The sequence below is a fragment of the Pygocentrus nattereri genome, chromosome 10 (assembly GCF_015220715.1).
Source record: "Pygocentrus nattereri isolate fPygNat1 chromosome 10, fPygNat1.pri, whole genome shotgun sequence".
Taxonomy (NCBI): domain Eukaryota; kingdom Metazoa; phylum Chordata; class Actinopteri; order Characiformes; family Serrasalmidae; genus Pygocentrus; species Pygocentrus nattereri.
Genome location: NC_051220.1, coordinates 8361769 through 8377928, shown reverse-complemented (window position 1 = coordinate 8377928; position 16160 = coordinate 8361769). Strand labels below are relative to the sequence as shown.

The window sequence follows — 16160 nt, the reverse complement described above, 5'->3', positions numbered from 1 at the left end:
TTCTGCATTCATAAATATTTTAATACAGTGGTTAACTGTTAGAACGATCTTTCTTCAAAAACCCAAACTTAATCTCATATGCTTGCCTCCTAATATTAGCATTACCTGGCAGACTAACATCAGCAAGCTAGTGTTACCTGGCTAGCACAGCAGCTAACAATGATTGAACTCCTTTTGCCAGTCACTTAGCAGTTCGAGGACCTGATTGGTCCTCTTGTGTGTATTTGAAGTGCTAATTGGCTCACAGATAGAACCTTATAGAACCAAGTTAGAGTTTTACTTTGGAGATGTAACCTTTTTGTTTTCTAGATAAAAAAGGCCCAAAATGCATGCAACTCAAAAAAGACACCTAACATAATGTTAAGAAGTTGTTACAGAATATGAAAATGTGATTCACTCAATTTTGACAAGAATGTCAGATAGAGCCTTGTAATTCCAGGGCGACGATATGTGGACTGTACTGAATTGTTCCTTTTGAAACAGTGTTAACATTCTTCATCAACTCTTTTATTTTGCAAAGGAACATATTTCGTACAGGCTCTTGAGGATGGTACAGCTCCAGCAGCAGGACTGGGCACCAGAGGTTTAGGGGAGGATTAAGGTTTGGAAGATGATTCTGATCCTAGATCAGTTTTTTTCTGTCGGCTCCTCATCTTCCCTCTTTTCTTCCTAAAACCCGTGGAACTCCCCTAAACTTCAGAGTCAAGGGCAACACACTGAGGCAATTAGTTACTCTCATTCACCCGCTTACTCAACGCATTCCTCTCTCTCTCTCTCTCTCTCTCTCTCTCTCTCTCTCTCTCTCTCTCTCTCTCTCTCTCTCTCTCTCTCTCTCTCTCTCTCTCTCTCTCTCACTCTCTCTCTCACTCTCTCTCTCACTCTCTCTCACTCTCTCTCTCACTCGCTCACTCGCTCACTCGCTCACTCGCTCACTCGCTCACTCTCTCACTCTCTCACTCACTCACTCACTCACTCACTCATGTAATGGAGTTTGCAAAAGCTCAGTTATAACAGAGAGGGAACGGGAGAGGGTGAGAACCTGCGTCTCATTAGCAGAGAAATTTAAAAGCTGAGTTTGGTTCTTCTGAACCGCATTCCATACAGAACAGGAAAGAGCTGAAATCAGTGCCTGCTATTTCACTGGAAAATGTACTAATAAAACCCACCACCCTCATTAAAATTAAAGGAAATAAAACGTATAGGAATCTTGCCTACCGGTCACTGAACTGGACACATCAGGAGCCACTCTCTATTATTGCACAACTTGAAACTTATTTTGGCTTGATATTTACACTGAGAAAGGTGTCAATCTGAAGCCAATACCAACAGTGATAATTTTGCTAAGTGAAGTGGTGATCTCACTAAATTATGCCGAAAGTTTTATTCCATTTGTATGAGTCGAGTGAAAAATGAGCTTGAGCTTTAAGTTTACCGGCAATGTGTTACACATACATTTACTATCTGCCACATGCACCAGAGACCCTCTTCTCGGCTGGTGTTCAGTAGCCCTTAACCGGCTGCAGTAGTCTTTCTATGCTTCCGTCTTCCATATGCTTCCACGGTGTAAACAGATGATAAACTCTGAACGGGTTCTCCGCTGCCCTTTGGTGGTGTATGGAGTCCAGACATCTCACATTTCTCATGATAGTTTAAAACAAGAGGCTATTTTGCATATTGAACATTTTTAATTTACTGACTCATCCCTAGTCAATGATTTCTTATTGGTTTGCTATTTTAGTTTTTCTGCTGGTTGAAGGTGTGTGGATTCACTACAGGACCTTATCTTTATACGATATATTTTGGTGCATGTGGGGAAACATTGTGTATGGCTGTGTTCATGTGTTCTTTTATGTTTGTGCATTCCAGTAGAACTATACACTAACTTCAGCTATCTAGTTGTTGCCATGTTTCTTTGGAAAAACCGCAAAACTGAATTGAGAAAAGTAGCTACTACCTTGGGAATAAAGCCAAAAGCCTTGCATTTTATTCCTTTGTTATGATGTCAATGTTCATCAGCACTCAAATCTTTCAGGTATTTAAACCACCTTTGGACGAAAAAGAGTTTGAGTAGACGTGTCTCAAAGTCAAGGCAACAGATGAGGTAGGAGAGAGAGAGCGAGAGAGACCTTGTTAGCACTGGTACATGAAGGCTCCTGTTCAGTATTCATTCACATTTGTATCTTGCCTTTAAAAGCATGAAATGAAAGTTTAATTTCATAAGAAATTCAGGCACCACTGCATATTTCAGTTTGCTGCTGTTTTCAGGCATTTTGCACTGTGTGTGAAGGATTGTGGGTGACTGGAGGTGTTGAAAGATACACCAGTTGAAACCTTAGAGTGTATTTTTTGTCAGATTCAAAGGATCGGTCAAAATGGAAAAGGCTTCAGTTACAACAGATGAGAAATGCATCCTTCCTCAGCTGCATTTTTAGCTTTAAGACGACAAAGACAGTCATTTTTATTAGACATTTTGATGAACAAGAGTGTTCAAACACACAAATATACACACAGGATTAGCACAGAGCTGCTTTGTTTTTTTCTTACTTTTTTGGAGAGTTAAGTGGAAATAAAACACTTTTTGAAGTGTTTGTTCGTGACAAGGCCTGGTATCCTTAAAACGTTTGATGGCCAGTGTATCCTCAGCACTAGTTGGATTGGAATATTTTTACTTGGAATAGCAAATTAGTTATCAAGATAATTATTACTAGAGTTTATTTTTGGATTTATTTTTTATTATTCTTCATTTAAAGAAAAGCCAAACAACCCCTGCTATTCCATCCCCAACACACAACCACATGAGACATATCAGCAGAAACTGACCGCAAGATACTTTGGCTTTACCGTTAAGAACATAAACACATCATACAGGAAAGCAAAAGGGACTTCTTGTATTTTACTTCATTCCATGTATGAAGGTTTGTAGGCGCTGTATTGTTCATTCTTGCAGATGGTACGTCTAACTACACACACACACAGACATTTTCTAAGCTGCTTCTCCCTCAGGGTCATGGGTTGGTGCTGGAGCCTATCCCAGCGGTCATTGGGCAGAAGGCAGGATACACCCTGGACGTCTAAGTAGAGGATGTGTAATATTGTATGAAGCCAGTGAATTACGGGAACATTATGAGGGGTAGCCAATATTGGACATTGACTTTTTTTGCTGTAGTTAAGCCAACCGTCCATATATGCTGGGATCTTTCCATGAAGGAGAATCTTGAGTCATCGTTGAGCAAATGTAGGTCAGGGTCTATGCGGAAGTATGTCTTAGTCAAAAAACAGAGTTTCAACTACGTCTTCCCAAAAGGCAGAAACCATTCAGGTACTACAGTAGAGGTGAGGACTTAAACCCATTAAGTGTCTTACCCTGGGTGGTCACATAAGTTCTGTGGCAGATTTTCATATAGATGAATTGGTGTTTGGGGTCAGCTATAGCCACTTTTCTTACATCTCTAGCAGGAAGCTTTTCTGCAAAAGTAGAACAGCTTTTTGTAGTGTCTCTGTGTTTGACTTTTTACGAGACTGAAGTCAGCTTCTCATTCGCCAGCTTCTTGTTCGAATTTTCTGTTGCCTGTGGCACCAGAATAAAACTACTGCACCACATCAGATGGATTTTTTATTTTTTTTAAACCCAATTTTCTCCCCAATTTAGTCATCTCCAATTCCACCCGCTAGTTAGGACGTCGCCAATCACGCGATGCAATCAACACTAGCAGGGCGAAGGCTAGCGCAGGCTTCCTCCGAGACCTGTGAAGCCAGACATCCCATCTTTTCGAACCGCCACTAATGCAGTGTCATCGGACATCTGAACATGCTCGGAGGAAAGCGCCAACCGTCAGATCTGTGACATCAGCTAACAGATGCCTGCACTGACTAGCATCACGTTGGGTGATGGGTTGAGGTGAGAGGGGGCATCCTACCTAGTAAAATTACAGTGAGCTGAAATGTTTGGATGTGCTTTCTACTAGTGGGCAGCTGAATGTGTCTCGTATGGAACATGTTTGGAGTAATGGTATAATAATGAGTTTCTTTTCACAGACGTCCTGTTCTAACATTACATTACCCCCCCCCCCTCCCCCCCTCAAAACTAAACCTGTCTGAAAAGTCTTTAAGTCTGTGTGCACGCACGATATTGATCTTTCTTATTGCTGCACTGTGCTCTTCATCTTGGCTCGACTGTTTTTTGCTTTTGTTTTTGTTTGGTCTTCTCTTCCAGAGTAGTCTGGTGTGATTCTGATGATTTTGGTGAGCTGCGACTGTTACTACAGAGAACGGCTCGAGATCAAGCGATAAACTCACTGCTGTTTAGTTTGGACTGTTCAGACCGGATGAGCGTCGTCAAAGAGCCTAATTTAATTAGCTCGGCTTTCTCCTGGATTTTGATGGTATCTGAGTCTATTGGACTTCTGGGATGTTTTATTAATAATAGGAGCATGGTGTGAAATATGAAGGTCATATAGCAGTTTCAGGCTCTGTTTGTGTGTGCAAGAACATCTACAGAGGGAATTACTCATTAAAAATCCAGGCGATTCATTTTTATATATAAATATATATATATAGTGCTGTGAAATAGTATTTGACCCCTTCCCAATTTCTTAAATTTTTGCATATTTGTTATACTTAAGTGTTTTAGTGTTTTTAAATCATCAGGCTACTTTTAATATCAGACAACAATAAGCCGAGTGAACACAAAATGCTGTTTATTTCACCCCTACCTGGCCCTGTGTGAAAAAGTAACTGCCCCCTTAGCTACTAAAAATACTAGTTAGCATGGTGTACTTGATGCTTTCATTGCCAGTTGGCTACGTTTGCCTTGTTGCTTCAGTAAAAAATCAAAGAAGTATATTTTAGAAGGCAAACATGTCTTGTCTGTTTGGCTACATTTGGGCTAATGTGGAGAACTTACATGAATTAAATTTTTCACCCTAATACGAATGAAGAAAAGTGAGATCATGCAAAATGGTGAGTTATGCTACTCTGCTACAGTTTCAAAGCTAGTGCATATTAATTAACAGCGCCAAAAGTAATCAGAGAGGCATGTTGATTCAGTTAAATTTCATGCGTCATGATTTGATAAGGTGGTCATTTGATAACCTCTGCGCAACAGTGGTTAAGCAAAAACTCAGTGATGCGTTTCCTCAGTTTATGAAGCAATACTTTTATTTTTACACATTCTTTCCAGCTTTGATGTAGGTGTTGTTTCTAGGTGTGGGCAGTATGGCAAATGTGATACTATGGTATATAATGTTTCGTGATATCTGATAAGTTGGAACAGGTGGAAAAAGGACATGTATTGTTGCATTTAAAAATACTGTCAAATACAGTAAGCCCAAAGTTTTTGTATTCAGAATTTCACATCCTGCATGGCACTAAATCACTAATCAATTAGTCCTAATTATGCACTCTTTTTAATGAAGCATGCAGTTAGTCAGTGTTTGAGAACAAAGCATATTGTGATGGAAATGTTTCCTTGTCTTTCCCTTGATATTTTGTTTTATATATAATATTTAATGCAATAATTCGCAGTTTTGTGTTTGTTTAACTAAACCTCTCCTTGTGGATGTCCAGTATTTCATTGCAGTTGTCATCCAGGACCCAGATTGTCTAATCAGTCCTTCCTTAATTTAAATCAGATGCTGCTGATGAAATTTTAGGTCGTCTGACAGGCTCATCTGCTTTTAACAGCTGCTTTTTTGGAAAACGTTACTGCATGAATTTCTTGGATGGTTTGTTCTTTGTGATGATTTATTTTATTCTTTGTGGCTTTTAAAGAAAAGCCCAAGTCACTGTTGGTAAGAATCAACCCCCAAACGCCCCCCCCAACACACACGCACACACACCATGTGTGTCTATCCAAGTGTTTCCGGAAACAGCAGTCAGTACATGTTGCAACAGTTCATAGAAGCGGATGGACTTCCCTGATTTATCAGAGATGGAGAGTTTGAGTGTATGTTCATATCTTCTTGCACCGTCCATAACGCCCAGGACAAAAATAGACCATGTACAGCGAACATTTCTCTCCCACTCTTTCTCTTCTCTTCTGTTTCTCTCCATCCCTTTGTTTCTCTCCCACTTTTTCTCTTCTCTCCTTTTCTTTCTCTCCATCCCTCTTCTCTCATTTTGCTTCTTGGTGTCTCGCTGTTTTTCTTCCACTCGTTCAATTCTGTTGTTTCTATTTCTGTCTGTTTCTCTCCCACTCTCTCTTCTTTTTGTTGTTTCTCTCCATCCCTTTCTCTCACTCTTTCTCTTCTCTCCTGCTGTTTCTCTCATCTGTTTTTTCCCCTCTTTTTCTCCTTCCTTTCTCTCTTCATATCTCTCCCTCTCTGCCCCTCTTTGCCCCCCAACCTTTAATATTTACAGTGTATGTTTTCTGTCTCTCCTCCGTTGTTTCATCACTCTGTCCAGCCCCAGCTCGTTCCACCGGTGGAGCCAGTGACTGCAGCAGCTGATGAGTGCTGACCGTGATGAGTGAGGCACTGCTGAGTGGTCTGAAAGAACGGTTCAGTTCCAGAGGGCAACGTGTTTGATTTGTTTTTGGAGGAGAGCTCTGGGCTTCAGCACTTCCTGTCTGGAGCTCCAGTGTGTTGCTGAAATATTGAGAAACATGTTTATGATTATCTGTGTAATCATGTCTTCCTTGTTTCGGCCTGACCGGGTCTGATCCTGATCCCGCCTTTGGCAGTGGAAAGAAATTCCCTGATAGACTGATGGGCTTTCAGTAAAGTAATTTGTGGTTGATGTGTAGGAGCGGATGAAACGCCTCTTCATTTTTCTCACTCTCTCCTTCTTTCTTTCTCTCTCTCTCTCTCTGTCCCTCTGTCTGTCTCTCTCTTCTGTTTTTCTCTCTCTCTTCCTTACTTTTCCTCTATTTCTCTCCATCTCTTTGTTTATGTTTCATTATTTCTCTTTTTTACTTATTTACTCTGTCTCTCTCTCTCTCTCTCTCTCTCTCTCTCTCTCTCTCTCTCTCTCTCTCTCTCTCTCACACACAAAATCTCAAGAGATTGCTATCTAGGCATATGTATGTACAGATGTGTGATGAACACTTTAGGCAACAGCAACTTTCCAAAAATGATCAGCTGTAATGTTTTTTATGAGATGAGTAATGTCTGTGCTTCAGTGCTGAACTGTTGGATTTTTCAGTTTTTTTTCCAGAAAGGAGGAGACAATTCAGCAATTAAAAATGAGCAATGGATTAAACTGCTTACAAAGTTTGTTTTGGGGCAAACAAACCTTGTATCATTTTCTGAAGTCTTTGTTAGTTACAGTCATATACAGTCATAGTCATATAGTAATGTTGAGGAGTAGGGTGTATTGGCTTGCCTCTCTGCCCTTTCGCTCTTTATGTGGTCATTCTTAAAGATCCATTTCAACTCAGTTTCACTTCAGGATTAGAGCTAGTGGGGCAGCAAGGGCTCTGCGAACTTCATCACTCTTGAGTGCCTCATGTGGGTGATACGAGTCGTCCTGTGTTTTCTTGTCTGACACGCAGCAGTGTGCACGTGGTCCAATATTTGTGTTCTTTCACTTTTTTTTTTTTTTTTTTTTTTTTTTTTTTTTTTTTTTTTTTTTTTTTGGACATTCCTACAAAACCCTCCACCAAAAGTCTATGCAGAATTTTTACAGCTCTAATCTACAGGCCACCAGCATTGCTGCGTCCAAAAATCGCCAGTGTCCAAAAATTTGGCATTATTGTTTTTAATGAAGGTACACTGGTCCTTGGTGTTGGCCATTATTATGTTGAATTGTTTTGACATGTTCCTATTTTAAGACTGTAGAAAGCTGTAGTAGATCGTGTGTGGCTTTAAATTTATTTCTGTTTGAGCATTTGTCTTCTGATTTTAGAAGATGAACAGAATATTCAGAATGGGCAGTCGTGGGCTGGAGGTTAGGGAACTGGCCTTGTGACCGGAAGGTTGCCGCTTCGATCCCCAGAGCCGACAGCACATGACTGAGATGTCCTTGAGCAAGACACCTAACTCCCAACTGCTCCCCGGGCGCTGCAGATTGGGCTGCCCACTGCTCTGGGCAATTGTACTCACTGCCCCCTAGTGTGTGTGTGCTCACTAGAGTGTATGTGGTGTTTCACATCACGGATGGGTTAAATGTGGAGGTGAAATTTCCCTGTTGTGGGACTAATAAGGGTTTCTTAATCTTAATAATCTTAATCTTAATATGCAAATCGTGTGTCACCTCAGCTAACATTGTTAGCCCAGTCTTTTTTCATCTTGTATATTTCAGCTTGAAATCAGACAGATTGTAAAGAGCAAGTGAACATGCCACACATGATAAAACTATACAAATAGAGGGTAAAAGCTAGCTTAAACCTGGCATCTATCAACGCTCTGTCAACAAATTCTAATGTAGTAGCTCGACTATGTGATGCTGTACTTCAACAATATAATAACATTTGAAGACAGTTTTGCATACAAAAATGTAACATTTAGTTTTTCTGAGGTTCAAACAATTATGCTAAAATGTAATGTTTGTAAAAATAAAATGACTCTTTCTTTCTTTCTTTTCTTTCTTTTCTTTTCTTTCTTTTCTTTTCTTTCTTTCTTTTCTTTCTTTTTTTCTTTCTTTTCTTTCTTTTCTTCCTGTTCTGTAGCAGCCAGTGAAGGGAGAGTAAGTGGAGGAGAAGATTTCTTTCAGAAGGTAAGCCTTTTTTTCTGTTTTGAATAGTAGCTGTGGAAATACAAGCCACATTGCTCTAGTCTTAATCTCAATCCAGTACTCAAAACCAACCACCTGTCTAGTTCTGTTTACCGCCCTTACACTATTTCTGCTTGATCCCTCAGGTACTAAATGTATGTTGTAATAGATATCTGTAATGTAATGGCAATTATATGACTATAAAACACTATTCAAGCCACTATTTATAGTATTTATAATATTATGTAGGCTACATAAGACACCGTAAATGTATATTAAATTGCAGTTACATTGTCTCATTATCCATGCCTCAACTAGCCATGTGGTTAATAGGCAGATAAATATGTGGAAATGAGGCTTATTGTACTTTTAATTTAGCTTCAGATGCAGGATGTATCAGGCTGTTTTTCAATTGCATATGGTCATATTAAGGACTGACGCACTGACTGTTTAAAAAGAGTTAGCTGCTACTGCGGCCTCTCCTTCAGAGTTGACACCGGCCTTCCTGCTTTTCTCTTTATTCTGCTGCGAGGAAAAATGTTAACCTTGATTAGGACTCATTGCTTTACTGTTATTGGCTGCTTTTATATAGTTTCCCTGCAATCGGTTAGAAATGTTTGAGACATGAGGGAGACATTGTGATGAAATGTTCCTGAAATCATTCTAAAGTAACCTCTACCATGCGAGTGTTTGTATTGTTACCCTCATGAGGACCGAATAGTGTGTGCAAATGTGTGTTTGACGAGTCGGACGTGTACGAGATGCATTTCCCACAGCTGTAGACATTGAAGTCTTTTAAACTTCAGGCAAAACATTTACCCCTGCTTTGCATTGTCTAACCTTAAGATTCAAAGGAATTATGGATTTTAGCATTCAGTAATAAATTTGGGCTGTTTTGAAATAAGGCTGCTGTTATTCCATTGGCAGCTTTTTAGATGTATCTGATGCTCAAACGCATTTTTAAAACACTCCCTTTTCCTTTCCACATCATTAAATATGGACAGAGAGCAATTATGTCCAGGATTGATCCCTGTTGCAAGCACTGACCTTCAGACAACACTTGAGGTTTGTTAATTTATAACTGATGAGAAAGAACCTCGTATTTTGTAGAATACATAAAGAATAGTTATTTTTATTCAGTATTTTAATATTAAACTCCACCAAATACAAATAAACAGAGCTAATTATGCTCTCTTTGTAATTAAACATGCAGTTGGTCCGTGTTCAAGTACTGATGACATCCACAGTATGCTCAGAAAAACAGTCACATTAACCACTTTTAGTTAAACTTAGTGTTGTACCAAAATGTAAGTTCTCCTTAATTTTTTTTAACTGTTGTGTATGTTCTGTATGTTTATATTGTGGTAATTTCTTTAATTGTGTGATTTATTGCACTCATGAATATTCCAACTTAATCTTCATCTGTCGCATCTGTATCATCGTCACTTACCACAGAAGTTCATGCTTCAATGCATATAGAAAAGAACTGAAAAACCCTTTGACTTGAATTCTGTGAATAAATGTTCAAATCAAAGCTACAGCCATTACACTCTACCAGTATGGGTCTTGAAGTGATACTAAAAGATTGCCTTACCAAAGTTGTTCTAATGGTCTGGAAAAACACAGTTCCAGTTACTTTCACTTTCCAAGTGTTTTCTGATATTCTTACGGGTATAACACGCTACAGTAAAGATAAGATCAGAAAGAACAAATTAGGCAAATTTACAGCTTCATTTATAAACATACTTAACTACAGAATTCACTGATCTACAAAAAATATGACAAAATTCAGCAGCTGTCTGTTGGCTTCTGTTGTAAATGTGTTTCATGTCAATTAGTTTCCAATTTGTTTCTAAATATTAGTAAGTATAGAAATTGTCTGCTAGTCCACAGTATGATGCAGATGCAGCCGACGGAGATCAGATTGACAAGTCTCTGAGCAGCAAAAGAAGCTGCTTGTTTTGATGATAAACCGGTTGAGTATATTGTGAAAAACACAGTGTGAACCCCCAAGAAAAATGAGACTGCAGTGTGCCTCGAAATTTCAGCATTCAGTGTTTTAAAGGATTGATAAAGCAATATGTTGTGGATAGGTTTGTGGCGAAATACTACGTTCAGGTCTGAGAGAGCGATGTTTTACGGCATGCAGCCCACCATAAACATCTTCTAATACTAAGGGTTTAGTTCTTTTTTTGTTGCTATTTATATAAAATTATATTATATATAAAATAAAATGTTATTAGGTTAGTGTAGGCTGTGTGTGAATGAAGTGAATATCCTTTATTAATTGTTATTAAGGCATGTATGATCCTTATTAGTTTCAGTCGTCCAGATGTGGTTTAGTTCGTGGTTGTGGTGAGTGCTGCGATTAGAGTTTAGCAGTTAGTCTTCTGTTTATTTGTTTGTGCAGCTGCTTCATGTTTTAAGCCTATGAAAAACGTAACAGATGATGTTACTGTGAGGAATATGATCTGTGATTGGTTGGTTGTACTGGTAGTTTTACTGCCACAGCCTCTCTCAAACACACATGTGCCCACAAACTGACTGCTGCCTCGCAGGCTGCTGCTGCCTCTGAGATTAAAAGTCCCCAAAGTTTTCTCTTCTGTCTCTTTGTGCTCTGATCAGCTCCTCAGAGTGAACCACGTATAATGTAGTTCTTAGAAACTTGCTCCGTATTTTTACTGTATTTAATAAGAAGCATTAACAAAAAAAATGTCATTGTCATTCTCCCCAACCTTATTTATGTAGTTTTTATTACTGTAGTTTTTAGGTAAAAAATGTACCAAAATATGTGCACTTCATGTATTTCATCATTGTAGTATATTGTGCTGCATATCGTATCATGAAGTTGCTGACAATGTCCAAATTTTCTCTTCTTCTCTTTAGTACAGTTATACTTGGAGCTAGGAAATTTGACATTTATCATTATTACATGAATTAAAAATGAAAAAATAATTAAAAATATATAAATTAAGTGACAACATGTCACCATATCCTAGATCCTAGCTGCTTAGCTAATTTCAGTAGATCTCTCTGCAACACAATACATATATGTCTTGGACATAACATCAAAACTGTTGTCTTCATTTTGTATTGATAATTTAGTTGATTTTGGAAAGTTCTAAACTAAACATCTTACTAATTGCTCCTTTAAACACTTCATGTCCTTTAAACACTGCTTGCTGGCTTACAAAGTGACAATAATTAATCCCGTTTAATTAGATTTGGTGATGCACAGTATGTGAAATGTTAAATAATTAGATTTATAGTTTTGGTAGTATATTTTTTAAATGTGGCACTACTTTTGTTTACTTCATCTTATCTGATGTACCAAGTTATCATGTTAGAAAATATATATATATATATATATATATATATATATATATATATATATATATATATATATAAATGATCGTTTATAGTAAAAAGTTCATTGAAGTATTATGAGATTACTTTTTAGTCGTATTGCTCAGCTCTACATACACTGCACTTGTCAGTGTCCACTGTCTCAGAGTGAGAACATGTGTGTTTGTTTGTGTGTGTGCAGTGCATTCTCTCTTATTCTGTGCCAGAGTGTCTTGATTTCATAAGTCTGGAGAGCACAGCTGTGGCCTCATTTAAAATTAAGCAGACATTTAATCACTGTGTAACTGTCTTAAGCTCTTTTAGATGGAGGGACTGTTAGGCCTAAACACTCATGTGTTGCTGTCTGTAATTGAGGCTGGAGTTATATAATTCTGGTAATAAATGGTTTTGCATGGGTTTGTCTCATATTTTGGCATTTAAAACACATAATAAATACTGTTTGCTAACTGAATTGGATGGTCATGAGCATTTCCTATAGTAGACTGTAGAAATTTGTCAGATTATGCATATCTCTTTGAATTTGTTTTGTGATGCTGGCCATGATATCTTAACAAAAGAAAAATGTAAAACTTGGAAAATTTTAATCCAGCGAGCAGAGAAATTTGGCACAGAAAATGTGGTCATTACTCAGCTAGTTGTCCTCGTATTCGGATTATGGAAATCTTCGAGCCGTGACTAAAATCTGTGGGAATTTGATGTGTCTTATTATTATAATATTATGTTAAATGTATGGTTTTAATGATCGAGTGTTTACCTTCTTTGACTGAACACATTTAGGGACAGTGGAAGAGCTAAAGAAGAGTTAAAGGTTAAAGGTTGACTAAGTGAAAGTGTCTCACGGAGGTACGTCCAAGATCTGACGTTAAAACAAACGGTAGACCCATTCATCCGTGTGTGTGGTCCACCGGAGATCTCCTCCATCTGCGCTCTGCCAAAAACAGCAGTAAAACGGGGGCAGTGGGAGGGTGCAAATAAAGACCTATGGAAAATATCATTGTGGTTCAGTCCAGAAAGCATGGGGAAATGAAATGAGAGCTGGACATGATCCTGGTTTAAATCAGACGACTCATTTTCTCCCTAATTTAAAGCCCTTATTTTTGTTCTGTATTGGTGGTGCATGTTTGGGATGACTGCTTTTGTAATAATGGGTTATTTCAATATTTACCATCGTATTCCAGTATCTGCCTACCCAAATGAGAAACTTATATTCACATAAGTTCACTTAAAACCTTTTACCATGTCAAAAAAAGGGACTCTTTATCAGGTTGAGTGCTTTTAATCATTTATATTTAGCATAGTGAGGAATGATATATGCATAACAGCCAGGAACCATACCTTCTTTTACCTTAGTCAGATCATGGAAATTTCAAGACATCTTGAGCGTGGTGTGATACTCCTCACCCCACTGTTGCGGAGTTCTGGGAATGCCTCTCTTTCCCGTCAGAAACGTGACAGAAATTTGCAGTCTGTTTAGGTGGTTCACTGTTGTGTTGAAATCCAAATTACAGCCTTTGCAACAGCTGGGCGCAGATGATTTAAGACAGCAGCTGCATTCTTACACTTTCCCAACCCAGAGAAGAATGTTTCCTTTTATTTTTATACATTTCAGTTGGTGGGGGGAAAAAAGGCTTGATGACGTGAACCAGGAACTCGTAACACAAACCCCCAGATCTGATTAGAGTTAAGAGGATGAATAAATTCTTCCATGGGACATAGAACAGAATGTTCCTGGGTTATAGGAAATGTTTTATCTTTGGTTTACAAATAGATGAGTCCTAGGTTGCAAGGAATTAATTTGGGGAATTCACACGTTTTGCAATTTGGGCTTAAATCTAGTACTTGGCAAACAATCTGACCATCCGACCATTTATTAATTTATTTATTTATAAATAAATTAATAAATGGGGGGGGGGGGGGGGGGGGGCGTGGGGCGTGGGGGTGGACCTACAAAGATATAGATAACAAAGTTACACAGAAGCTTGAACAAGTAAATAAGATCAATTTATCAGTATTCCGTGTGTCACTCTTTACCTTTTATTACAGCTTCCATTTCCATACCTGCAAAGTTCAGTCTCAGTTGGTTCCATTTTCTGAAGTAATCAAACACATTCATTGATGTTGAGGTCTGGACTCTGAGGTGGTCAGTCCACTGTTCAGCTTCTTTGTTTGATGTGTCCGTCTCCTTTTCTCAGTGAGGTTCTTCTTGAACAGCTACGCATCCTTTCAGACCCATAGCACTGAGTGGTCTTCTCACAGTGGAAGGATGGACAGAAACACCTGTGGATGTTTTCAGGTCTGAAGCAGCTTGATTTTCTCCTCTCTCTCACAGATGAGAGCTTTAAGTGCTGTTTATCTGATGGGGGTGGTTTTTAGTGTCTACCAGGTCTTCCAGTTGGTTGTTAGGAGGCCTGTTTCTCTTTCTCTCTTCATTTTTTTAGACTCTCATTCCAGTTTTGGATGGTTTAGGTATGGTTTTGTGATCCAGTGTTCTTGTGCCTGTTTCTAGTTTTGGTCTATCAGACAACTTTAAGCTATTTATGATTTATGTTGGTCTTCCTAGAAACTTTGTTAAATGTCTCACTTTGGAACCATAAGAGATTTGACATGATTTGCTGTGGATTTAAACAGTCGGCCATTAAAAAAGACAGCTGGGGCAGTTCTGTTGGGAATTTGAAAAAAATTTAATTTTAATGTATAACTAGTATTTTGTTTCCTTTGATTGTTAAAGACTAAAGATAAAAAAAAAAAATTTAATTTTTAAAATAGCTTTGTTGGGTTTTCTTTTTTGTTTTGCTTTGATTTTCGTTGCTTGTTTTTGTGGATTTTGTAGTTAATAGCTACAACTAACGGGCCTTAGGCTTATGAGCAGTTGCTTCAGAGAAACCCATTGTATTGGCAGTTCTTTTGTACAGAGATTATTAATGATGCTGTGTAAATAATCTGCATTATTATTGTTATTATTGGTAGTAGTAGTAGTAGTAGTAGTAGTAGTAGTAGTAGTAGTAGTAGTAGTAGTAGTAGTAGTAGTAGTAGTAGTAGAAGTAGTACAGTGGCAATGTGTTTATATCTCACATCAAACAAAAATGTTGACTCCATGTCAGTGTTCGAGGCCTAGATTAAAAACTTCTGGTGCAAATATCATGTGGCTGTTTGCTGATGACCAACAAAGCATGGACTGTTAGTTCATCTTCCGGACTTCAGGAAGAATAGTGGTTTTGTTAGCCACAGCTAACGTGGATCCATATAAACACTTGGAGAACATTTCATAAAAAATATGGCGTGTATTGTTTTTGAAGTTGTTCCATGTGGAGCCATAATGCTTGCAAGAGACTTTAAAGCCAAAACCTCTTTCATGAGAACTGCAGTTTGGCAAACAGTCTTCAGGCACTGGAGGAGCAAGATGAACACAAATCCCCTGATCTGCGCCAAGAGCTTTTTAGAATTGAGGAAGAGAGAACGAGAGAGAATGAGAAGGAAGAGTACTCCATGAAACAGTTTGAGTATTTTTAATAGCGAAAAGCCAGAATTATTATCTGGTTTGAGAAATTTGAAGAAAAACTAAATTGCTGTTTTGATTTCAATTCAAGATAGAATTTGAAACATTGTGTGGGGAAATCAAAAGCTGTTTGCTCCGTTTAGAGCATCTATTGTTTGCCATCTTTCATAGAAACGACTGTCTGTGATTAAAACTTGGATGTATCCTATCAGGGCTATGTTGATGAAGAGGAGGAGGGGCTTATGTTTGACACACCCACACAAACCAAGTGTTTTGATTTTTGGGGCTTGTTATGGAAATCAGAATTCAAACTTGACCTTAGAATGGAAAATCGTATTCCATCTGATGCCTCACATGTTGTCATGTACAGCTGATCGTTATCATGTGAATAATTGATAATTAACAGTTTCCTTTGTGTGACAGATAAATGACCAAGTTGGCTGAAAAGCTGGGGTTTTTTTTTGGTGGTTGTTGATGCTTCCAAATGATGACGCACAACTTAAACTCAGTTTTGCAAACATTACTCACTGCTTCTCACTAAAGGTGTCATTAACAAACATCAAATAAATGTTACTCACTGCCACCCCCTAAAAGTGTTAACAAACATCTAATAAACATCACTAGCAGCTGCCCAAAAAGTTATTATACA

General features: G+C 38.3%; 1 protein-coding gene across 1 annotated transcript in view; it reads left to right on the top strand.

The window, feature by feature from the left end:
- The window catches only part of bicc1a (BicC family RNA binding protein 1a), a 72536-nt gene that overhangs the window by 11698 nt on the left and 44678 nt on the right, over nt 1-16160 (top strand). The window contains exon 2 of the mRNA XM_017704953.2: nt 8606-8652. Within this exon, the coding sequence (XP_017560442.1) occupies nt 8606-8652 (47 nt within the window). The remainder of the gene's footprint in view (nt 1-8605; nt 8653-16160) is intronic.